The sequence below is a fragment of the Amborella trichopoda genome, chromosome 3, assembly GCF_054954075.1.
Source record: "Amborella trichopoda isolate Santa Cruz 75 chromosome 3, AtrichopodaSantaCruz75HAP2 v2.0, whole genome shotgun sequence".
Lineage (NCBI taxonomy): Eukaryota > Viridiplantae > Streptophyta > Magnoliopsida > Amborellales > Amborellaceae > Amborella > Amborella trichopoda.
Genome location: NC_142338.1, coordinates 43,084,291 through 43,109,997, shown reverse-complemented (window position 1 = coordinate 43,109,997; position 25,707 = coordinate 43,084,291). Strand labels below are relative to the sequence as shown.

The following is a 25,707-nucleotide window of genomic DNA, read 5'->3' as shown; positions in this document are numbered from 1 at the left end:
AGATCAAACAGTGATTGGATCTCTTGATCAAAATTGATTGGTTGGATGGTTATAGAAACATATATTTTCTATGCGGTAGGAGAAGTATAAAAACTGAACTTAGAAAGGTTTGTTTGGGAAATTTATATATAAATTCCATTTTAAAAAAACTCAAGTCCCACAATTTTTTGGAGATCTATGTTAAATTTAATCGTGATCTTTTTGGAGTCTTCCACACAATAATAAAAAAAAAAGTGTTATAGAATGATTACTCTTTAAAATTAAGTGCTTACATATCCCGGAAGTATTTTTTGGGTTTCAAATTCTTATGTTTGGAGTTAGAAAATTGATTTTAGGGCTGACATTTTCAACCCTGAAAGTGCTTTCCGGACGACGATGTGTGTTGAGAGTTTATTTTGTTTTGTACCCCATGCCTTAAAACGTGATTTTTTCCTTCCCTCTCTCTCTCTCGCTTTTGCAGTCGTTTAACAACTTGTATTCCCCAGCTCTGTCTCTGATGTTCCTCCCCTCTGTTAACTTTCCCTTGGTTCGCTTCTCACTCTCGAAGAATAGTTTCTCCAGCTTTTAATCTCTCTCTGATATTTTGTGTGTAATTCTACAATTTCTGATCCCCCTCTCTCTCTCTCTCCCGGCTTCCTTTCTTAACTTTTCTGATCTTCCGCTCCATCTATTCTTCGTGTTTTTTTTTTGGCGGTAAATGCCCAATCCCCCTTCTCTCTGTCCCCTATATTTCCTCTTTACTGTAATGTTTTGTATTAGGCATTAAATTGAGTAGTTGGTTATTGAGATGGGGAGGCCTCCACATAATGGAGCTCCAGCCTTCCGGTTCACTGCTCCTGAGGTACATGCATGTTCAGCTCTTTACTTTTCAATGAGTTTCAGTTTTCAATGACTTTCATTATGCTTTTGATGATACTCTTTATGGTTTTTTTGATGAGTTGAAACTCTTCTTTCTATCAGGAATGAAGAGAATAAGAAGTGTTGGGGGATGGTTATTTAGTTATTCAGGGGAAAAGTGGAATTTTTATGATTCATAGATGCATATGTTTCTCTCTGATTGAAGAGGAGAAGAGGATATAAAGAGTTTAGTTTGGTTATTAACTGATAAGGGAGCAAGTCAATTTCTATGATTCCCTCTATGATTCATTTGTGTTGAGTGGATCTTCTTTCGAAGCTCTCTCTCTGTGAATATGAAGAAAAACATATAATTTTGAGTGTGGGTATTATGATTCATTAATGGTAATGTGATTTTCTATTATTGAGTTAAATTCTAACAGGTCCAATAAGGGATGCAGGATTACCCACTTCTGGTGATAAGGTGAGGTTGGGTTCTTATGGAGTTCATGATTTTGATACTTTGATTAATGGCAATTAATGGGGTTCAGGGTTTTGAGAATAACAAGCTGGAACCAGAGTCTACAGGAAGTGAATATTTTGTAAAACCCTAGAACGGGCATGGACACACTCCCATGGTCCACTCATACTCAACAAAAACAATTCATACACCATAGTGACCTTGGATCACGTTTGAGAAGGGGGGATTGGACTTGGGGCTCAAAGAAAAAAACACAACTTATGTAGCTCAAGATATCTATTTCTTAAGAAGTTTGTGTCATGAGCACATTGCTTTGAATTTGTCAGTTTTGAAAGAATTTTTATTAATTCCTATGGTCTTTGAGGTCCATTAATGGACTCTTAACTTCCTCTTTTTCAAGGAGATGATTTACAAATAGCGTCATCAAGATTCAATTGGAAGACTTTGGAAACCAAAATATATATATTTGATCCATGCAATGAAACCCAAAATGTGAACAGGACAGCTACATGGGATGCTCAGATGGCCACTTGAAGTGGTGTGGAAGAGATTGAAATGGATATGTTGTTGGAGTTAGCACAGTGTCTTCCCATGGGATTGCTGCATCTTGTGGTTTGCATGTGGAAATTGATTGCCTACTATTGATCATCCTCAATACTGAGTTTCATCGCTCATATGTATGTGCTTTGCAAGTTTAGGGAGAGGAACGGCTACCTACATTTCCTTTTTCTTTGTATGAATGGGGTTTTCTTCTTCTTCTTATTATTATTATTATTATTATTATTATTATTATTATTATTATTATTTTTAACAAGTAGCTGGGCTTGTTTCTCATCTGTAAACTGTAGCCAACATAGATTGCTTGGCTGAAATGGTGGACAGTGGCTGAAAACCAATGATCATGCATTGATGCATACTAGTCCAAAGCTAGGAAATATATTTTTCTTTTTTTAACTTTTTTTCTTTGCTTGATAAGATTCAATTTTTAAGTTTGTTGAAGTCCATAAAAGAATGCCTTCCAGGTTGGGCTATTGCTTCCAGTTCAATATTGTCTAGATTACATTCCTACCATATCCTCAGATATGGGGAAATTATTAGATAGTTACCATTCCTAAAAATAATATTCTAACATGAAGAATTCTGTTACAGATGGGAAGCAAATTGTTTTTTGGGTAGTTGGACAAGAAAGAAAATTGATGTAAGGTCTTTTTCTTTCTTTCATTGGAGAAGAAAGGTTACAGTTATATTATAGAATTTGTGTCATGTATATCTAATAACTCCCTATTGAGCTGGAGTCTTTATTTGTGTTCAATCTCACCCAAAACACCCAATGCCCTTTGCCCTTCCCTTTTATGTAGTTCAGTGCTTTTAGCTGTTCAGTATTTAAGATGAAATGATCATTAACATTTAGCATCTACAACAAGATAGAGTTTCGTCTTTTTCTTTCTTTCATTGGAGAAGAAAGGTTACAATTATATTATAGAATTTGTGTCATGTAGATCTAATAACTCCCTGTTGAGCTGGAGTCTTTATTTGTGTTAAATCTCCCCCAAAACACCCAATGCCCTTGTGCCCTTCCCTTTTATGTGGTTCAGTGCTTTTAGCTGTTCAGTATTTAAGCTTAAATGGTCATTAACATTTAGCATCTACAACAAGATAGAGTTTCTTATATGAGCTGTTAGCTTCAGGATTTCTTTGGTCTTGAAACGGAATAGTGTATTCCAGATCATATTCTTCTATTTGTTTATTCTGTTGCTTTTTTACCATACTTCATATGTACTAGTAAACTTGGCAGAGATGTTGGGAATGGCCTATCTTGACCTCTCATCCTGTTTTGAAAGTTCTGGGCATATTTTTGGACAAGTTAACTATTAGCTTGCATAATAACTCTTGATTTTTTTGAAGGTTTTGGAGATGGAAGCTTGTTTGCGCGAAGTAAATAATGGGATACCTGCTCGTGAGGTTATATGTGCTCTTGCTGAGAAATTCAGGTACATTGAAGTAGTGAAGCTATAATGGAATCTACATTTTCAGTATTGTTTTGGGCCAGAGGAGAACTAATTAATTTTCCTGTTTTGAAGTGCATCACCGGATCGAACTGGAAAAGTGACTGTGAATCCAAAGCAGGTAACATTAGAACTTTCTCCACCAGCCTTGTCCACTTCTGACATTATATGGCCGTTGTTCATTACTTCATTTCAACATTTTACAGGTGTGGAATTGGTTCCAGAACAGGCGATATGCACAACGGACAAGATTAATTAAGGCTCCTGGAAAACTTAGTGTGTCACCTCTGCCACGGGGGGAGGAAGCAGCGGCAGCGAGAAATGTGTCAAACTCTGCACCTGTGACTTCAGGTTCTGACAAACATTTGTTTGGTCAATGCCTTCTATTTGGTGTTCGGAATTTGAAAGTTATCATCATTTCATGTCTAGCTGATTTAGTTTTCTAATGCTTCACTGATTTTTTCTTTTGATTTTGATTATTATATTGATTAGAAAAGATTGGGATAACTGGACATTTGCATTATCAGTTACTTTGAGTAGCTGAACATGTTTATGATCTATTGTGGGCTCTTTTTATGTCTATGTTATGTTTTTTATTCAGCCAACTGATTCATGGATTTGTATGCCCATAATCCCATTAGATATCTGGATCAATATTTAAAAATGTGGAGGTGGGTGCCTAGAAACACCTTTGCGGGGAGGGGGAGGGAAGCAGGCATCTATTACACCTTGATGTTATTTCAAGGTGTAACAGTTTATTGATTTCAAAACATAGACATTTTTTTTGTGCTATAGTCTATTTATTTCAAACAACAATATCCCGGTAACTTCAAATACATACATGAAGGAATATACACAACATTTTTTTTACTTTTTCACGCAAATTCTTTGTTGCGTAATATGAAACCATACATTACACTTGATCCATAGTCAAATTTCTTATGCTTTTTTGTGGGGTTTAGCCAAATTTCATAAATTTTTTTCTTTGATTAATCTCCCATCTAACCAAAACATGGCAACCAATTCTAATTTGTGAGGGTCCCTTGCAATTTAGTACCACACATTGAGAGTGGTCCTTCTTATCATCAATGGTCATTTCAAAATCACGTTTAAACAATAAAAGAAGCCATCTTTATGAAATAATCAATGTAAATCACAACTCAATTCCTCCAATTAACCATTAATTTCTTGCAATCAACCATTAATTTCCATCAGAGCAACAAAAAATTAGTGATGTAATCCCAAAACCTGCAAGCCCCCTTATTAAGTTTGTTAAGGAACCTTATACTTTTTTGGGGGTTTATGGGGCTAGGTTACCCCCCCAAAACCCTTTCCCCCCCTTTTTTGGCGGTGGGGGGTGGGAAATAATTCTTTTGTGCCCTTGGCCGAGGGCCTTTTTCCGCCCTCGGCCAAGTTGTTCGACGGCGCCGACTAGGCGTCTGCCTCGACGGCTTGGCCACCTAGGCCCCACTTAGGCATTTTGGACGCCCTGCCTAGGCGTTTTTGCGGCCTGGCCACCTAGTTGGTTGGGCAGCTGAATTTTTTAACAATGATCTGGATATTAAAATTAGTTTTATTTTGGATGTGGTATTGAAGGTTTTTTTGTGTAGATTTCTATGTATCTTTAGTTTTCAAATTGCCACGGATTTCATTCTTGTGGGATCTTTCCTTCACGCACTTACTGCATGCATCATTTGATCACCATAAAATCTTTCCATATTTTTGTATTTCTGATGATCCGAGAATTCAATTCTTAAACACTGATGATTCAATCCATATATTATGATTTATTGCTTTGATATTGGCAAATAAAAATTGGACGTCTACTTTGTTGGCATGATTATATGATTGTTTTTATAACAATGTTGATATGAAAAAGATCAACGATGATCACATCTTTTAAAGTTTTTTGAATAAAATTTCAGTTATTAAATAAATAAAAGGCAAGCATTATTCACTAATATCTTCTCAGGAGGCTTCTTTGAACCTAAAATATTCCTACTTGCATAAAAATTTTATATCATTTCTGTGTACGGACTTACCTCTGCTGTCTATCTCCCATGTGAATGGTCTTATCACTATAGGTAGGATGGTTTCCATTTTCTAGGAGAAAGGCACACCATGCATTTTCTTGTAAGGCAGCTAAGGTCATTGATGGTGTATACCCTGTTTTTCCTTGGCATGAGAAAGTTGTATACATTGAGAGCCTGTGTACTGACTGAGCTCAGCTGTCTATCTCCCATCTGAATGGTCTTATCAATATAGGCTAGGATGGTTTCCATTTTCTAGGAGAAATGCACACCTTGCACTTTCTTGTATTACATCTAAGGTCATTGATGGTGTATACCCTATTTTTTTCTGGGAGTGAGAAAGTTGTATACATTGACAGCCTGTAACCAAGCTGGCACCTCTGTGATCATCCCAATTCTCACTCCCTACTTGGACTTGAATTTGAGTTTCCCCTGTGCATATATTTTCTGTTATTTTTAGGTTGATATCATTCATTTCTTCAGATGACTATCTTTTCTTTATTTATTTAGTTATTTACCTTTGAGGGCAAACATTTTTATCAATTCGAGCTTTCAGTTTAGCTGGAAAAGAGAAAAGCTTTGTATTTCAGCTGCTTTGGGAGCTTTCTTTGAGTACTAAGTTTTAAAACATAGATGGAGAAGTTTGTAAAGATTAGGGAAAAAGAAAAAATGAAGATTTTTCTTCACAAATGATACACAACTTTCCTAGAAATCTAATCACTACGACACATAACTTAATCATTGAAGCCAGTATATGTATACATTCATTTCATTAACTGCTAGTGCTACTATTGAAATGCAAAAGTTGATCCAAATGTGCAGAAATCTTAAACATTCATGAGTTGGCTACAAGGTTCCATAATTGTTTTTTTCTAACTTAAACATGTTCACGATTTGTTATCTAACAAAAGGACTTAAATGTCAATTTCAAATAAAGAAGTATCAACATGTTGGATTTTGTAGCCAGTAGCACTAATCATGGTTGTCGTCATCGTTGTCACCTCGACTGCTGCACCTATTATCATTCTCATTCCGCATATTCCTCACTTGTTCTTCATTTGTGCTTTAGCTGTACAAGTCTTACCCATCTCATGACCTTGGAATCGTTTCTTCGAATCTTAGTAACACGAAGCATATTTTCCAAGCTGATGGAGTTTGCGATGGTTTCTCACTATCTTGCAGTTGCCCAAACACTAATCGCAAATATGAAAATCAAATTTGCAGCTCATAAATTAAAATAAGTGACAAACTAAGATCCTATTTGCTAGAAAATGTACACATCAACGGTTGCAAGGACATAACACGTTTGAACATAATGAAGGTTTCTCGAATGAAGGTATTTTTTTAATTAAATTCTGGGGGTTACAGTCTCAGGGCAGCCATAGGCGCCCTGTTTATTTTACGTTTGAAGTAATCAATGATTCAAAAAGCGGACCGCCCAGCACCTAGGAGGTCCGAAAGGCCTGGGGCATCGCCCAAACCTAGGCAGTTGACCCTGGGCGGCCGCCTAGGCAGTACGGAACCCGCCTAGGCGGGGGCCCAATGCCCAGGCCTGAGCGGCCACCCAAGGCCTGCGCCCTGCCCAGGGGTGGAAATAAGTTTCGGTGGGTGCAATTTTGGTCATTTGTTTTTGTATTAAAGACCTAACAATTAGTGTTTTAGGTTCATTTGAAACCTAAAACTTATTGGAGCCAATTTTAGAGAGAGAAAACCCCCCAAAAAACTAGTTTTTGGTGAATTTTTAAGGATTGAAGGGTTCTCAAAGTTAACAAAAATTGATCAAAACATCAGCCATTGATCTTAGATTTACTTTTTGATGTTTTGTAAAGTTATTAGGGGGTTTTTTAGAAGATTTTGAGTATTTAGAAGCATCTTTGAGGTGGAAGTTTGAAGATTGAGCAATCAAACTCAAAGTAAGTGATTTGTTTTATTGCTTTAGTAAATTGCATTATTTTTAGGAGTGGTGATCCCGATTGGAAAATATGGCTATAACCTAGATAATGATAAAAATTGCATTAGATGCAAGTTTTGTGGTATGGATACAAAAGGGGGCATAAACCGGTTCATAATTCAATTTTGTTTTCTTCCTCATGGTGGTGCATTGCAGTACTGGTTTGATACTATTTGGTAACTTGGTTTGATAGTTTGGTTGGTTGGAAATTTTAAGTTTAATTGGATATGGAGTATGAACCGACTTATGGATTATGGTTATGCGTATGGAGTGCGTGCTAAATGCTAATATGTAATATAATTTGAATTATGTACTGCAATTGCAATACATATAACTGATACTGACATAACTGCAGAATCTTTTTTGAATTCAATTGGGTGCTCAGGTTCTGGGCGCCTGGGCGGCCTGGATCCCCCCAGACCGCATAGGACCTGCCTAGCGCCTTTTGAAACACTAGAAGTATTATTAGATTAGCATACGTCTGTTTTATGGACGACGTTTTTGGAATGGAAAAAGAATATTTAGGTTAAAAGGGAAGGGGAACTGAAATTGGGAAGATAATATATTATGGGCATTAGCCTTATACCTTACTCCAATAACATTATTGTATTTGATGTACTTCTCTCACTCCCTTGCTACAATGCACTTCCGTAGTCTCCTTTTTTGCCTCTATTCGCTATATCTTAACTTTCTTTCTTGTTCTCTCCTGCTCTGATGAATATTTTCATGGAGTTCTATTAGGCATTTATATAGATTCTCATAACGTATATTTGAGCCAAAAACACATAGAAACCTTATATACTATCTGAAGTCCTAACTTAACCCCAAAGAAGCATATCCATATCTCAAAATACTCCTATAAATTCTGCTATGATTTCAGGTCGGGAGGTCCCGCCCCCATGCGCCCCACCCCGCCCAAAGGGCCTGCTGGCGCCCTGCTGGCGCCCTGCTGGCGCCCCATACCTCCTGGTCATGGCCCTTGAACCCTATAGAATTAGGCCTAGGGATCAGGAATGCTCAGGATCAATATATGACAGATCAATGTTCAAAAAGCAGATGCTGGTGCCTAGTTGGCCAAGGGTGCTGGCTGCCTAGGTGGCAAGGCGGTTGCCTAGATGGGCAGCTAGTTCACAAGGCAGTCTTCTAAGAAACTTTTCCTTGTTCACAAGGCGGTTTTCTAAGAAACTTAGGGGTTTAGTCCCCAGGGGAGCTACTAAGAGGGGTTTGTTTGCTTCTAAATTATATAAAAAACAGTAGTGTTTTAGAAATATTAGTAAAACACATTATCTAAGTCACTGATACACCATATTTCATACATATATCAATATATATTTATATATCAAATATCAATTATCATATATAAAATTGCCATTGAATTGGTAGAAGTCTTAAAAGTTGAATAAAAAAGAAAGAGAAAAAAATGTCTAATAGTAATACACAATTACAGTTTACCCAATATCATCATTCCACAATGGCGCTTCATCATAGCTAAGTGAAACAAAGAACTCTTAAAAAGAAGTCCAAACTCCACATTCCCAAGTCTCAAGCCCCAACATTACATCAGATATGACCATGTAAATATGTGATGATGGCGAACTCAGTTTGGTAATTGAGTTGCATCATCACTACCAAGACCACCAAAGCCAACAATCTCGCCGTGCACAAGGACCACCTGGTCCACCATGCCCACAACCAAAGCCACCATCTGATGATGATGATGATGCCATGCTGTCATTATCGGAGTCGTCTCCCTCCTCTATATATTATTCTTCTTCCCCAGTCTCCTGTGAATCTGCCTCGTCTTCCTTCCTACTCTTTTCTTTCCCTTTCGGCGAGATTGAGATCTTGTGGCCCTCGTACGGCTTAATTGACTTCCAGCTGCCCGCCATACTTGGCTCCAAGTCAAGTCTTCTCCTTCGAATGCGGGATCATCTTCGGCATTGACCAACCACTCAGATGTATCATCGATCTCACTGATAACAATGGGGTCAATGCTATCCCTTTCTCGGTAACATTCCTTGAGCTTTTGATTATACTGAATGCAGATGAGGTCGTTTAGTCTTTTGTGTTCAAGTCCATTTCTCTTATTTTTATGTATCTCGTAAGTCAAATGTAATGAATCAAATGATTAATGAAATTGTGAAAGATTTTGCAATATTAAAAATATTAATGTGTGGAAAAAGAGATTTCACAGGAACTAAAGTTGCGCTTGCAACCAGATGAGGTGCATGTCAAGCTCAAAATGCGCGATCTTTTGTAAGTGCCTAGTGCTTTGACCATGATTAGTCCACCATGAACCTTAAAAATAAATATAGTAGAACTCTATATAAATAGGTGTTAGTTCTACCTAGACTGCTAGAACTAACTAACAAAATACTGAAATAACAAATTCACCATGAAAAGTCAAAATTGAAACCTACCAGGAAAGAGTGTCTTCCTCTGCCTTATTGCTAATTCTGTACCAAGTATCCCAAGTGATAATCGAACTTATTTAAATCTCTTGACACTTGGTCATGTTCTTCTATACTAGGGATGAGTTTCATTAAACACTTGTTGATTGCTGACATAAAGCATCCCTAAGTACCAATATTTGAAGGGGCCTCTCTAATTGGCTGTCCCATTTATCTTCGACTCTCTTCAAAATTGGACAGTATGTCTTCTCATTGTAATCAAAATTTATCTAGATCTGCTCCTTCCCAACCTCAAATGTTTTGGATATATGACCCATAGCTGGCTCCTTCTCACTATCAACAAGGCTCAGAACCTTAACTAAAGGTTCAAAGGTCGCGAGGACGCGAGTAACCCCATTCCAAAAGGATGGTGCTAAAACTAGATAGGCCACCATCTCTCGCAGTGTTTCAAAAAGCGCTAGGCGGCACCTAGGCGGTCGGGGGGTCCAGGCTGCCCAGCGCCTAGGTGAGCGCCTAGAACCTGAACGGCCTAGTAGATTATTATTATTATTATTATTATTATTATTATTTCGGTTTTCTCTCTCTAAAATAGCCTCTAATGGGTTTTAGGTTTCAAAGGAACTTAAAACCCACAATTTTACCTCTTTAGTATTAAAAAAATGAACAAAAAATACCCTCAAGGAGCCGCATCCCCATTGGACAATTTACCAACAAATTTATAATGCTCTTATGCCTTCTATCGGTCCATGAGTCAGTCATTATCGTGACTCCATATCTACCCCATGTGTTCCTGTGAGTCTTGAAATATTCGTTAGTGAGTTCCACCTCTTTTTTAAGCAAGGACTCTTTGAGCTCTCTGAGTTGATAGGGTGATGGCACTTTATATCTTGGCCCTTATTGCCCCACAGTTTTCATCATGATCTGGAAGCTCTTCAAACTAGTGGCATTGAATGAGATGCCACCTTGATAGACCCATCTTGCAACATATTGATCAACCTTTTATTTTTTTTATCGGTTTTCAATAGTTGTCTGCCCCTTTTTGCGAATTGCAACCTCAGGAGCAGGGGGTGGAAAATAAGTATCCATAGGCCCCCTTGGTTTAGGTCTTCTCAGCCCATTATTTAATGGCATATTGATGGGGCCCCATTCTTGAGCTACTTCGTCATCCACTCTGTCTCCCCAAATATCAATTAACCTAGTGATATCTTCTAGTTTGCTGTTTCCTTCTTGTTTCTGACCCCTTCTAGATAATCCAACATCTCCTTTCTAACATCTACAGGTACTGGGGTACATGGGGTCACATCCCCTCTCATACTGGCTAAATTTTTCTTTGCTATTGTATTTTGTCTTACAAAATTTGCACTCCACACAATTTTTATCATTTGGATTAGGGCACATGCCTTATTTCCACCCCGGATCAGTTTATTTGCTAGAACTAGAAGAAGACATGTTCTCCTAATCAAAACCTGAAATGTGTTGAAAAATTGAAACTTCATTTAAAAGATAATTAATTTTTAAGAAAAATACAAGAAGAAGCCGAACAAGTAATTTTTTTGATTAAGTTTCACTATTTTAAAGATTTTAGTAAATTGCCACTAAGCACAACAAAAAATCACTCTGAATTATGGGGCACAAATCCAAACATTATCTTCAAAAAAAAAAATATACAAGAATAAGAAACTAAACAAGAAAATTAAATAGAAAGAAACAATTTTTCGATTAAGTTTAAGAGAATTTAATAAGATTGGGTTACCAAATCTTAGAAAATTGACACTAAGAACAAAAATAAATCCACTATGGATTATGGGGCACTCAACCGAAATACGCTTAGGGGGTTTACAAAGCCCCCCCAAAACCCTTTCCTCCCACTTTAGAGGGGGGAAATTATGTTTCCACCAAGGGTTTTTCCTCCAAAGTCACGTGAGGATAAAAGGCGTTGCCTGGGCACTCACCTTGAGGCAGGTTCGTAGTTGGCACCTTGGCCGCCTAGTCGGGCTACTAGTCCCCACCGCCTTGGTACCTGCCTAGGTTGCAAGGTGGATACCTTTTTTAACATTTTGAGAGATATTAGGTTACCAATAAAATTCAAGTTACAGTTGCGCACATGAACTTTGGTCATGAAACTCTAACACATATGGTCATACTTGTTTTCTTCCTCTATTTGTTTCCTCCTTTTTTTTGGCTTTATTCAGGCCCTCGTATGAAATAACATATTGTTGACTTATCTTTAGTATTCTTAACTATTACCTATTATTATTTGGGCAAGTTCAGCCAAAAAGCCTTCTCATGCAAGCATTGTATTGAACCACATATTGGAAGTAAACACCAGCTTGTGCTATCTTGTCTAAAGAGACATCTAATGTCAAAAACTTCATAACAGACCAATGATTTAAAAAGCGGAGGCCGTCGAGGCGGTTTAGAGGGCCTTGGCGCATCGCCCGAGCCTAGATGGCCAAATTAGGCAGGATATCCCTGGGCGCCTACCTAGGTGCAAGGGAACCCGCTTAGGCAAGTGCCCAAGGCCTGCGCCCCGTCGAGGGGCGGAAATGCCCCTCGTTGAGGGCAATTTTTTGTCATTTTTTTTTGATATTAAAGGGGCAAAATTATGGGTTTTAGGTTCATTTGAGACCTAAACCCATTATAGCCTATTTTAGAGAGAAAAACCCAAAAAACTTGTTTTTGGTGATTTCCATAGGATCAAAGGGTTTCTCAAAGTTACGAAAAATTGATCTAAGCATCACCCATTGATATAAATTTAGTTTTGGATGTTTTATAAATCTATGTAAGGGTTTTTTAGAAGATTTTGAGTCCTTAGAAACATCTTCGAGGTGGAAGTTTGGAGATCGAGCAATCAAATTTAGTGAATTTTTTTTTTTGATTGCTTATATTATTTTGAGATGTATTTATCATGATTTAATCGAAGTGATTTAAAAAGTAGACCGCACAATGCTTAGGCGGTCCAGAATGCCTGGGCGCATCACCCAGGCCTAGGCGGCCAAATTAGGTGGGCGGTACCTAGGCGATACGGCACCCACCTAGACGGGCGCCTAGCGCCCAGCCCTGGGCGGCTGCCCAGGGCCTACGCCCCGCTCAGGGGCAAAAATGCCATTTGTTGAGGGGTTTTTTTTTTTTCAGTTTTTGTGAAAAAAAATATTTTTAAAGGTGGGTTTTAGGTTCAGTTAAAATCTAAACCCACTAGAGCCCATTTTAGAGAGAGAAAAAACCTAAAAAGAAACTAGATTTTGTGATTTTCATTGGATCAAAGTGTTTCTAAAAGTTATGGGAAATGGATCCAAACAACACCCATGAAGATTAGATTTAGTTTTAGAGTTTTTTTAGGCCTATTAGAGGGTGTTTTTGAAGACTTAGCACTAGAAAACATCTCAGAGGTGGAAGTTTGGAGATTGAGCAATCAAAGTAAGTGCAAAATTTTATTTTTTAGATTGCTTGTATTATTTTGAGATGTCTTCTTCAGGATCTAATCGAAGTGGTGATCTGGGTTGGAAATATGGATATAACCCGAATCTTTTGGATAAAACTTGCAAAAGATTCAATTATTGTGAAAAAGATACAAAAGGGGGCATCAACCAGTTTAAGAAATATCTTGTCCGTATTAGGGGGAATGTTGCGCCTTATAAAAATGTTCTTGAAGTTATCAGAGAGGAGATTAACCAATCTATGAGTTTAGTAAAACACAAACCAGAACAAAATCCTTGTCATTTGAATGGATCTATTTCTGGTTCTTCAAGAAAAAGTGATTCGGGCTGGAAGTATGGTTATAACCTGAAACCAAACAATAAAAATTGTATAAGGTGTAATTTTTGTGAAAAAGATACCTATGGGGGTATTAACCGATTCAAGAAATACCTTGCTGGTATTAAAGGGAATGTTGCTCCTTGTAAAAAAGTTATTGAAGAAGCTATTTGGGATGAGATTAGGCAATATTTGAATTTAATAGAATCAGAAAAGGAAGAAAATGAGCCTTGTTCTATGGAAATATCTTCTCCAGGTTTTTCTAGAAGTGGTAATCCGGGTTGGAAGTATGGTCATAACCCGAATTTGAATGATAAAAATCGTATTAGGTGTAATTATTGTGGAAATGATACTAATGGGGGTATTTACCGTTTCAATAAAGACCTTGTTGGTATTAAGGGGGATGTTGTCTTGTGTAAAATTTTTTTTGAGGCTTCCAGGGAGGAGATTATACAATATTTGAGTTTAGGGAAGCACAAAAAGAAAAAAAAGGGTGAAGAGGCACCAGGTAGAACAGCCAAGAGTCTTAGGGCCTCGTTTGCACAGAGTAAAAGGGACGTAGAAGAAGAGGAGGAAGAGGCAGATTAAGAAGAAACAGAGAAGGACGAGTGTTATGTTGAAGAGGGAGACGACTCTGATGATGATGGCCTTACCCTACTCCTTCTAATGATGATGGTGATGATGACTGAAGAATGAAGACGTTTGAGTCGGCTCGACTCTTGGTGTTGACTATTGAGTCTTAGATTGTATATTTTCTCTTTCTTATTTTTTTAGTTTCTAGTTTCTACTATCTAACTCTTGTGTGTATGCTTTTGTGTGTATATTGGTATGGTTCTAGCATTGTATGAAAATATGGATTATGGACTATCTAAATTCTCCTCATTCATGAAAATATGGATTATGAATTATGTGTTAATATGTTATATAGTTATGCTGTTAGACTTAGACACTTAGACTACATACATTTTTCTTTCTACTGGGCCGCCCAGGTTCTGGGCCTGCCTAGGCGCCAGGTGGCTTGGACCCCTCGGCAGCCTAGGTGCTGCCTAACGGTTTTTGAAATACTCGTTGGAAATATGGCTACAACCTGAATCATTTGGATAAAAATTGCATAAGATGCAAGTTTTGTGAAAAGGGTATAAAAAGGGGTATAAACTGGTTCAAGAAACATCTTGCTGGTATCAGGGGGGTTGTTGCCTCATGTAAAAAACTTCTTAATGCTGTTAAAGAGGAGATAAAAACTTTTTTGAGTCTTGAAAAATGAAAAAAAATGAAAGACAAGCACCCATAGCAGAGATGAGGTCTGGGGTTCGGGTCGGTTATGATGATGATGACAGTGATGAGGACGGGGAGGGATTTCAAGAGGTAGAAGTAGAACGACAACAATCCATGATTAGGGGGAATAGAAAGGGAGTTGTAATTGCTAGTGGAACGGGTGAAAGGTGCTCTTAAGGTATTTTTTCCTCTTGTTAAATTCCTTCGCATGGTTGACAGTGACAAGGCTTCTATGGGTTACATATATGAGGCTATGGAGAGATGCAAGAGAGAGGTAGCCCAAAATTTAGATCATGATGAGAGCCGCTATAAGCCTATTTGGGAATTATTGATGAGAAGTGGGAACATCGGCCATTGTATGCAGTTGGTTATTATTTGAGCCCAGCTTTTTTTTATGCTGATAGGGATATACACACAAATGACACAATTATGACCGGATTTAATAAGTGTGTAAATGTGTTAGTCCCTGATCCGAATATCCAAGATATTATACGCTGATGAGCTAATAAGTTACAAGTGCGCATTAAAGTCTCTTAGGAGTCCAATGGCTATAAGGCAAAGGACCAAAATTGATCCAGGTAATAATATTTTTAAGTTCATCAAGTTCAAGTAATCAAGTTTCATTTCTATGATTCTATTATTTATTTATTCTATATCTTAATAGTTAATATATCATTAACAATTGTAAATTCAAAATTAATTTGCAGCTAATTGGTGGAGCCAACTTGGGTGTTAGGCTCCAAATTTACAAAAGTAGGCCATTCGGATCTTAAGCCTAAGCACTACCTCTCCGATTGTGAGCGAAATTGTTGTACTTTTGAGATGGTCATTTGTATTAGTAATTTAGTACTCTAGCAATTATTAGGTTTGTAGTAATACTATTATATATTTAATTATTTATATTAATTAATTCCATTTGATTTTGTTAGATTCATACAAAGAAAAGGAACATGCTTGAATCAAAGAGGCTCAATGACCTAGTCTATATTAAGTATAATCGATTCTTGAATGACAGGTTTGCTAAAAGAGATAAGAGAGACCTCCCTCAAATCAAAAAATATGAACAATGCTATGGAGTGGTTGGTTGATGATGATCAGGTCAAGGGGCATGAAGGGTTGACATGGGACATGGTCATGGATGCCTCACGGACATCAGCCGGCCTCCTAGGGCCACTATATCTTCTTCACAAAGGACGAGGGTGGAGGAAGAGGAGGAAGTAGAGGAAGATCCAGAAGAAACAGAGGAGAGCGGCCATTATGTCGAGGAGGGAGATGATTACGATGATGATGGCATCGACTCTGATGCATATGATGCAGATGCAGCTGACCCTACTTTTTTTTTATGATGACTGATGAATGATGAATGATGAATGATGAATGATGATTGAAGATTCTTTTGAGTCTTCAAGTATTTTTTGTCATTTTTGTTTTCCTCCTATTGGTTGTGTAATGTGGATTTGTGATGCACTGGTTTGGTAACTTTGGTAATTTGGTTGGTAAATTTTAAGTTTTAACTATGTGTGGACTCTCGAATGTGGATTATCAAACTATGGATAATTGGATATGAACTTATGGTTATGGAGTATGGAGGAGTGTGTGCTACATTTGATGTGCCTGAAATCCTTAATTTGTATGTGTTATATAGTTATATTTATATTGTTAGCCTATAGAGACATTTTTCTTTCTACTGGGTCCACCTTGGTTCTGGGCACCCGCCTAGCGCTTTTTGAAACATTGTAGCAGACCTTGGTATTTCAGGACATATTATTCCCTGCACCACTCTTCATAGAATCTAGGCCAATGGTTCCTTGTATGTGAACTTTGCAACTCTTATGGCCTTACTAATGTACTCACATTTTATAGGTTGTGACCTGGATATTTTTTTAAATTATTAACTTTTGTGAAGTGCAGGAAGACATGCCCAAGATGGTCCACAATTGGAGTTTGAAGCTAGATCAGCCAGGGATGGGGCATGGTGAGTATTTTGCATCCTTCTGCTATAATTCCTTTGGGGGTATTTCTGTTGCATAGCTTGGATCTTGTAACACTGCCTTTTTTTCCCTATTTAGATTTTTTTCTGAGGAGATATCAATTTTATGGGCGTTTTAAATTAAGCTTACATTGCTTTTGAATCAGTCTCCTAATTTCAAATTTTTTCTTTCTTAAAAGAGATGAGGTAATATGTGCAAACAAAAACATACATTAGCTGACTGAAACTATAACATATGACCGGATGTTTGGAACTGTCATATTGGACAGTTTGCTGGGCCTTGAAATTAACATAGATAAAGATTGTTATTTTTTATGAATCTAACATGCTAAGGACTTATTATTTTCTTTTCATAATTCTTAAACATTTGGCTAGAATCTATTCCTCAAACTGTAGCGTATTCCAGTGATAAAATGCTAATAGAAGTTTGAACATGAGCAGCCTGTCAACTTATACCAAAAAAATAAAGTTCAAGAGCAGCTCCTTGGTGAAGGGAATCCTAGTTAATCTGTGATTGGGGGAGTAATTAGAGATGAGTGTTCGTTGACTTTGGTCTTTTGCCAGTTCTTGATTTTTGCAACTTTGCATCTCAGTAATGAACTATGATATCTGAGCACCTGCCTTGGAACAGCTCAGTAGAGGAACAAATTGGCACTAAATATAGCTGTTTATCCTTAAGAGTTCCTTCTGGTGAAAATTGATGGTGTCTTGCAGTCTGGAGGAACATCAGCACCCTGCAGCAGCCATAATAATTCTTTTTTTTATTTTTTTTAGAGAAGGAGATACTAATAGAGGTGTATCAGAAATAAAGTGATTTCCCCTAGATGTCTAATCTACAAAGTCTCATAGGACCAACCCTGGGAAGCCATTTGAACTTCTTTATGCTGGAAGGAAGAATTCAATTTTAGGTTTTATCTTTGGGGTTTTGACTTTTGGCTCGGTGGTTAGCTGTTGAGGCACAAATTCTATTATGTAACTTTGAATCTCACCTAATCTTAACTAGGATAAAGAAAAAAGAAATATTCAAAACAGTGGCTGGAACATCAGATTGATGCTGGTGCTCCAGAAACTCGGAATATTGAAACAGTGCTGGGATTGATCTCTTTTGTAGCATCTGGGATAACCTCACATATTTTTTCTTGACTGGGGTTAAAAAAAGGCATTTAAAATTTGTCACCAAAGAAATATGTTCAGGCCCGAAATTTCTATCATGATTTATGCGGGTGCTCCAGGCGTCGCTGTGTTTCTATCCTCAAAAATGGAGTCTCTCGTAGAAGTTGATCACATATGCTTTGTAGGAATCTGCAATACCTGACTGTTTTAGATTTTCACCAGCATTACCTTAGTAAAACCCCTTTCAAATGGTACAGTTCTGAGCTCTATTGGCTATTGAAGTGTGCCATATGCCTTTTTCAGGATGCATCTGCCATGTCTTGCTGTTGACTGCCTTTCGCTGCCCTGTGACTTTTAATAACTGTTTCTGATTATAGTGTAGATTTAAATTAATGGTCTGATGTTGCTTGTAATTTTACCATTAACCTGGTTGCATCCATGTGAGTTTTATTAGTAAAACGTTCGGTTCTGCAATATGTTCCCATTGTGAAGATGGAAAGACATTGTTTAACAAAAGTCAACATGGAAAAGTATTGCATAAAAATCAAAATTTACTTTTTCCATCCAAGTTAACCATGGAAAGAAGGATACTCAAAAAAAGAAGAAGAAAAGAACTTGCCATCAAATATTATGATGGAAATATTAATATTTGATTTTCTATCTTCGTATTTACTGTTATGAGATTTTTGTTTGCTTATATTTTAAGGAACGCTAAATGCGAACAATCAGTTGTGTCTTGAAACCTTTGGTCTAACATTGCCACATTTGCATTCGACAGGTATGATGTTGCAGCTTTTATTTCTCATAGAATGTTTGAGACCAATGATCCGGTAAGCGGCTTGTGAATTTATCAGAGGAAAGAATTAGCAGAGTTTCAACTATTTGAGTTATAGAACGTTGAGATTTTCATATTTGCAAATAATTAAATAGGGAGCACATTCAGTCACTTGTTTAATAATCTACCAACACTGTTGGGGATTGGCATTCTTGTCAAAATGAAAAGCTGTGGGTGGATAATGAAAACAGTGAATGCCGAGTGACCCTATGTATTTCCTTAGAGTGTCATTTCTGGGGAGAGTTGTTTCTGAGTGTGACTATGATATAGGCCTTGTGGTTTTCTTGTGAATCTTGATCTAGATTCACAGATGCGGAGAATTTACTTTTATTCATGATGTAATATGAAACTGAAGTAATCATGTGTTAATTCTGAAATTTTTACTTGTTTCAGGAAGTACGGGTGCGATTCTCGGGTTTTGGTTCAGAAGAGGATGAATGGGTTAATGTGAAGAAGTGTGTTAGATTGCGTTCTCTTCCATGTGAAACTGCGGAATGTGTTGTTGTGCTTCCAGGGGATCTTATACTTTGTTTTCAGGTTCCATTGAAGTTCCATATGTCTTTGATATTAAATTATTGCCTCTTTATATCTGTGAAATTTCTTGTGTTCTATATTTGATTTGCTTTGATGCCATCCTTACAGGAAGGCAAAGAACAGGCTCTTTATTTCGATGCACATGTCCTTGATGCCCAAAGGAGGAGGCATGATGTACGGGGTTGCCGATGTAGGTTCCTAGTTCGTTATGATCATGATCAATCTGAGGTAAGAGTCCATGTTTGAATGATGCTCTTTGGTGTATTATTCTTCTGAAATTTTTTTTAAATAATGTCTTTAAATTTATGGAAAGGTAATGGTTGGAATAACTATTCCCAAACTCGATAGATTTCTCTTCTCCTGAGACTGGGAGAATCTGTTCCCTTGAGTTCACTCTAGAACCCTGTGCAAGATCATCTCAGGCCACACTTACTAGACGCCAAGCCTATTTCTAGGGGGCCAAAACCCTTTCGGGGGCCACTGGCCTGAGTGGCAGGTGGGCAGGCTTTAGGATCACTAAAAAGCTCCAGTTACCTGCATCCAGATTAAAGGAATAGAGCTACCTCCAGTTCAATAGTCTCTGCACGAAGGAGGGTCTTCTCGAAGAGAGATAAAACCTGGATTCTTTAAGGAGTTGAGAATCCTTTACTCCTTAGAGAGGGCCAGAAGAATGGAGGTAAAAGTGTACTGAACAAGGTGGTTAAGCAGGAGGAATTATATCGGTATCAAGCTTGAGAATTAAATGGCTGAAGGAATAACACAGTAAACACATCCTTCTTTCATGAAATATCTAGCTGCAGGCACCTAGCTAATTCTATCTTCCATATCACAAAAGCGGATCGAACCTTCTCGGATCATGATTAGAAGTTTCTTTGAAAAGTTTTTCACTGCTCAAAGTCTACCTTGGTCTAGATTTACCGACTTAAACTTCAAAACCCTGTGCAAATGCCAAGCTGCCTCCCTGCAATTTCTCTTTTCAGAGGAAGAGATTAGGAGAGAAACTAAAGAGTTGGTTCAGGATAGGCTTCTCACCCTGATGGCTTCCTGGTAGCTCTCTTCAATCAATTTAAGGACATCCTGACACCAGATCTATTTGCTCTTTTTTCAGAATTTTACGACTGAGATATCATCCATTATGGGATGACTGCCACATTCATCACCCTAGTCCTGAAGATTGAAGGGACAGTAGAAATTAAGGATTTCAGGTCCATCAGTTTGCTGAATAGTACTTACAAGATCCTTTCCAAAGTTTTGGCAACCTAACTTGGAAGTGTCCTTCATGACATTATCTCACCCAATCAAGGAGCTTTTGTCAATGATCGACGAATCTTCGAACAGGCTTTTTTCTCTTATATGCATGCACCAACTCTAAGTCTTTGGGGTTAGTTCTGAAGCTTGATTGGGAATATACCTATGGTCATGTCGACTGGCAAGTTCTTGACATGATTCTATAGTTAATGGACTTTGGAAATAGGTGGCAATCCTGGATCTCGGGCATTCTTTCTTCATCTGTGTTTTTGGTTGTAATAAATGGCAGTCCTGTACTCCCAGCTTCAAGGAGGTTGTGCCGAGGGGAACCCCCTCCCCTTTTCTCTTCACAATCCTGACTGAATTTTTGAGTAGATCTGCATTTTTGGGGTAGTTTTAGGGGAACCCAGATTTACAAAGAAAATCTGGACCTAAAACTACCCCTTGCCCCCTTTTGAACCTACGCCGCCTAGGTTTTGGGTGTGACCCTGTGGTTTTTGGAACACTGAATAACGCTCAACAAGGCCACTTTATCTAGTTTCCCAATTTTCAGTTTATCTCTTCTGCATGCCAATGAAGGTAGTAAACAGATTGGAAAGATGAGGGAGTTCTCGTGGTCAAGGGCAAATGGTAGCGACTAACTGCACCTAGTCAATTGGTATACTGTTTGTAACTCCAAAGAAGAGCTGGAGGATTAGGTATTAAATCACAAAAGGACATGAATACTTCCCTCTTAGGCAAATGGATTTGGCGATTTGCGGCCCAAGAATCCCCACTTGAGATTCCTCATTCAGCAAGAATATGGGTCACCACATGAATCAGGCTGGTTATTGATGGCCAATGCCAACCCGCATATGTTGGGAGCATAGGGAGTAATACTTTTGGCATACAGCCCCTTTCTAAACTATACTTGCTTGCTGCTCAAAACTGGGAAAGAGTTTGCTTCTGGCTAGAAACTTGGCTACGAGTCTCAACCATTGCAATTCAGTTTCCTATGTTTTTCATGGTGGTTCCTGACTCAAATTTCACCATCGTGGAGGTCACTGAATCGTTGGATGCACATGCTGATTAGGACTACGGGACGTTAATGACACCAAACTGCTAGATTTTGAATGGTTGCTCTCTGCCCTTCAAAGATTCTACCTGCCTGGTATTGGGAGGAATAGGCTCATTTGGTGTCCTAAAACATCCGACCTGTTTATGTGTCTTCATTCTACCTACCTATCAGGAATAAGGCACCCACACTGAATGTGGTCAACTGAGCCTAGTTCGCTCCAGCACATGCCGAGATTCAGCTGTTTGGATGACTGCCATGCAGAGAAAGATCCTAACTGTAGACCAGTTACCAAGGTGCGATTTCATCATACTGAATTGATCTATTCTTTGCAAAGAATGTAAAAGGCGATGGTGAACCATATCTTCATTCAGTTCCAGCAATGGAGGTATATGGGGAACCAACTAATTGTTTGATAAGCATTTAGTTACCCCAGAAACCATAGAACTATTCTTGGCCTACTTCTCTCCCCCATTTCCAAAGTCATGTGTAATCCTTATGAGGACCTCATATATTGGCTAGAAAGTAACACGACTTTCAAACGCAAGGAGTGAAACATTCAACACATCAAGGAGAGCATCAAAATAATGGATATTGAATGTGCAAAGAAAACTCGATGCTCAACCTCAGATTTTATACTGAGCTGGGATGCACCAGCCAGAGTGAGTAGGGCTCCCAACTCTACATTGTCTCTGTGGTGACCTCTGGGAGCGGACACTGTCAAAGTCAATTTTGATGGATGCTCACTAGGAAAGCCAGGAAGGGCAGGAGCTGTGGGTATGCTGGGGGACAGCTAGGGGTCGACAATCCTATCTTTCTTGAGCCCCATTGTCTTAAATACCTGGCTGCTCTTGCTCTTTTACCGGGACTCAGTATTCAACAGCAGCTGGCGCAGCTCGCTGGTTATCAAAGGGGATTCTAAAAACACTATTAACTGGGCTAACAGTGTCTCTTCATGTTCTTGGAAACAGGATCAGATCTTTGTAGATATTTTTGCACTTAGTGCTTAGCTCAGTGTCACATTCCATCATATTTGGCGAGTCCAATAGAATAGCAGTTGTCTTGGGTAAACCTATAGCTCCTAGTACAGCCGTAGTGCTCAACCCTTCCTGAATGGTGAAGCTATCTGCAAGTTCTTCGCTGTTCATCGTTTGTGAGACGGTGCAGCCTTTTCTGTTTGGGTTGTCTACCCCATTTTGTAAATACTGTACAATACTGTCAATTGTAAATGTAACACAACAGTCTTAGTTTATTGATATAATACAGTCTTTTCAAATAACTGGTTAGACTAACTAGACCCCTCCACTGCATTCTCTTTGCAGTTGAAACAGAAATTCTCCCCTACAATAACTACACCCCTTAGAAGTCATAATAAAGTGATTGAATGGATGTCCTGGAAGGAATAAACGATTTGAGCTGTCATATAAACATTGAACCACTTGCCAAGTGTTCTAACAAATAGTCATTCTCCCCTACAATAACTACATGCCAATGCTAAAAATAACAAAGGCAGGCACCTAAGCAGCCAAGGGTCCTGTTGGGGTCCCAGATACACCTTTGGGGTCCAGGATGCCCAGTTGTGTGTGTGTGTGTGTGTGCGTGCGTGCGTGCATGCGTGCATGCGTTCGTGCGTGCATGCGTTCGTGCATGCGTGCGTGCGAGCCAGAGAAAATGCCCTTGAGCCCTTTATCCTTTTTATAGACCTTAACTATTTTTTATATTTTAAACTTAACATTCTCAAAAAAAAAAACCCTTTTTATATTTTAAGGGATCTTACGCCTTTTTTTTTTTTGGGGTTGCTCTAGGTGCATAGGGATTTGGGGGGGCTAGGTTACCTCACCCCCTAAAACCCTTTTCCCCCTTGTTCAAGGGAGAAAAGGTACTTTCTGCCTTTGGCCGAGAGCCTTTTTCTGCCCTTGGCCAACTTGCACCGAGGCGCTGCCTAGGACCAAGCACGCATTGGACATGTGCCTAGGCCTAGGTGGCGTCCAGGCAGCCGACTTTTTGAACTATGTACCTGTCTTAGAAGCCACAGTAAGGTGTTTGAATGGCATTACTGTCTTGAAGACAACTTTACTTTTTGGCTGGTAGTTACATAAATTATTGGGAAATTACTGAAGAATCCCTAGATTGATAAATTACCAAAAATATCTGGATTGGCAGATTGCTAGAATATCTCATTTCCTGGAATGTATAAATGATTAGAGCTGTCATATAAACATTGAGCCACTTGTGCATTTATGCCATCATTCTTGTTGTTCATATAAACATTGAACCACTGGCCAAGGTTCAGATAGAGCTCGAGCCAAATGCCACGTTGTCCAACTCATGCTTGTGTCTTACAAAAGAAGTCAGTTTTGCACTTTTTAATTCCAATTGGTTAGAAATTGACCGGAAAGAGTTTTCTGTGAGGTTCTTTACCTACATACTGGACCATCGTTTTTTTTTTTTGAGTGTGGTTAACTTGACCATCGTTGGTGCCACGCCCCAGCGGTCTCTATATTGACCAAATGCCTCTCTATTAGTTGTGAACTTGTGGTATCTAATCCTTGACTGTATATTTCTGGTATCTGTATCCATGACTGTATATTTGAAGAGCTTCTTTCTGTGCTAAGAATTGATAAACAGGCATCTGAAAAACGCATTCTACATATGAAGGTAAAGTGAAATGAAAAGTACTAAGAGAAATGAAAAGGACTTAATGAAATGCAGTATTTTAGACTTGTCAATCCCACATGTGCTTCCATAAAAAAATTTATTCTTCTCATAAGCTTGAGTAAAAAAAGCAAATATGGGTTTCTTATGGGATTCTGAGATAAAAGAGAAAGAATTGACAGTTAATATCTATACAACTATCCCTGGTCTGAATGTATATCGAGTATTCAACCTTGTGTGCTTCCTATTAATTTGCTAATTCTCTCTACCTTAGCAGGAGATTGTACCACTACGGAAGATTTGCCGTCGACCAGAAACAGATTATCGGTTGCAACTCTTGTATGCATCGAAGGAGTTGTCTTCTGTTGATCTAAGGAGCACACCTCATCTTGGCAAAGAAGCTGCTATTGTAAACCCCAACCAAGAACTTAAATCAGCTGATCAAAAGATTGGAAAGCAACCACCGTTGGATCCTAACACCAATACTGTTATTGCTTTGGGTGCCTTGACTTCACAGTCAGTGAATTCTCTTGCCATGATTCAGAAAAACCCCTCTGTTATTCCCGTCATGGCTAAAGAAGGTTCTGCAACTGCTGCGACTGAGACGGATCCAGCTGTTAACCCAGTCAACGTTGAGAAAAGCATGGCAATTACAGATGTTAACATGGGTGCATTGGCTTCAGCTAGTGGTGATGCCCAATAAGGCTGTATATGTTTTCTAACCCCTTTTCCTTTTTTTGTATGGGTGTCTTTAAGTCCACTGTTATTGCCAATTTTGATATTGTTGTAGAGAAATATTTTGACTGTTTTTATCCATTTTGGGTAGGTGAAAATTTTGTTGTAAGATGGGTTGTGAACCATGGTATACCAACCTACCGCTACAGTTGAGCTACGGCTCTGGATATAGAAATATGTGAGTGGACTTTGTGCTAAAGAATTTTTGGAAACGTGACTCAACTTTCCTTGTTGAAACTTGGCTGCTTGAGCTTGCAGGATCCAGATAAATATTGTAACTTCATTTATTATATATTTGGGTTTAAGCTCGATAAGCTTGTTAGCTGTATGATTTGATCTCTAGCTAATCTTCCACGACTTTATAGCTTGTATTTATGAGTGAACATGATGTTATGTGTTCCCATTGTTCTTTTTCTTTTTTGTTAAGAGGGACAGGTTTTTTATTCAATCACTTTCAAGCATTGTATGTTGTGGTAGATCATTGAAAATTGTAAATTATTGAAAATTGAATCATGCTGGTTATATGCATCAGGGTTCTTCATATATATAGTAAGGGGTCATGTAGTGAAATAGATACTTTACTATCTGGGAAACACAAAAGAGTACCTTATCACCTGTATCAGAAGTTATGGAGTTATGAATATATTTGTGGCTCAGCATCTTGTAATTGGGCAGTTTCAATACAAATTGACTACTTTTTAAGTGTTTCCAAATTATGCATAATAGCTCTCTTGGTTGGATGTCTTTGCTACACTCTAGTATGGGGTTGCTGGTATTGAAGGCATGCAAGGAAGACGTTTGG

The 25,707-nt window shown here is 38.3% G+C and overlaps 1 protein-coding gene across 13 annotated transcripts; it reads left to right on the top strand.

Annotated features, from left to right (window-relative positions):
* The first annotated feature begins 448 nt into the window (after positions 1–448).
* LOC18422704 (protein SAWADEE HOMEODOMAIN HOMOLOG 2) lies at positions 449–25,214 on the top strand. Of its 13 annotated transcripts, none has more exons than XM_088860631.1 (11): positions 449–841; positions 961–1,992; positions 2,465–2,513; positions 3,221–3,306; positions 3,397–3,442; positions 3,528–3,672; positions 16,653–16,716; positions 18,623–18,674; positions 19,073–19,216; positions 19,322–19,441; positions 24,448–25,214. In XM_088860631.1, exons 4-11 carry the CDS (start codon positions 3,230–3,232, stop codon positions 24,871–24,873), a joined length of 1,074 nt encoding a protein of 357 aa, XP_088716757.1. In that variant the 5' UTR covers positions 449–841; positions 961–1,992; positions 2,465–2,513; positions 3,221–3,229; the 3' UTR covers positions 24,874–25,214. The 13 variants fall into 13 exon arrangements, with proteins under 13 accessions (XP_088716757.1, XP_020523605.1, XP_088716760.1 ...); XM_020667946.2 differs by having other exon boundaries at positions 24,445–25,214; XM_088860634.1 differs by having other exon boundaries at positions 2,465–2,518.
* Positions 25,215–25,707: the final 493 nt, after the last annotated feature.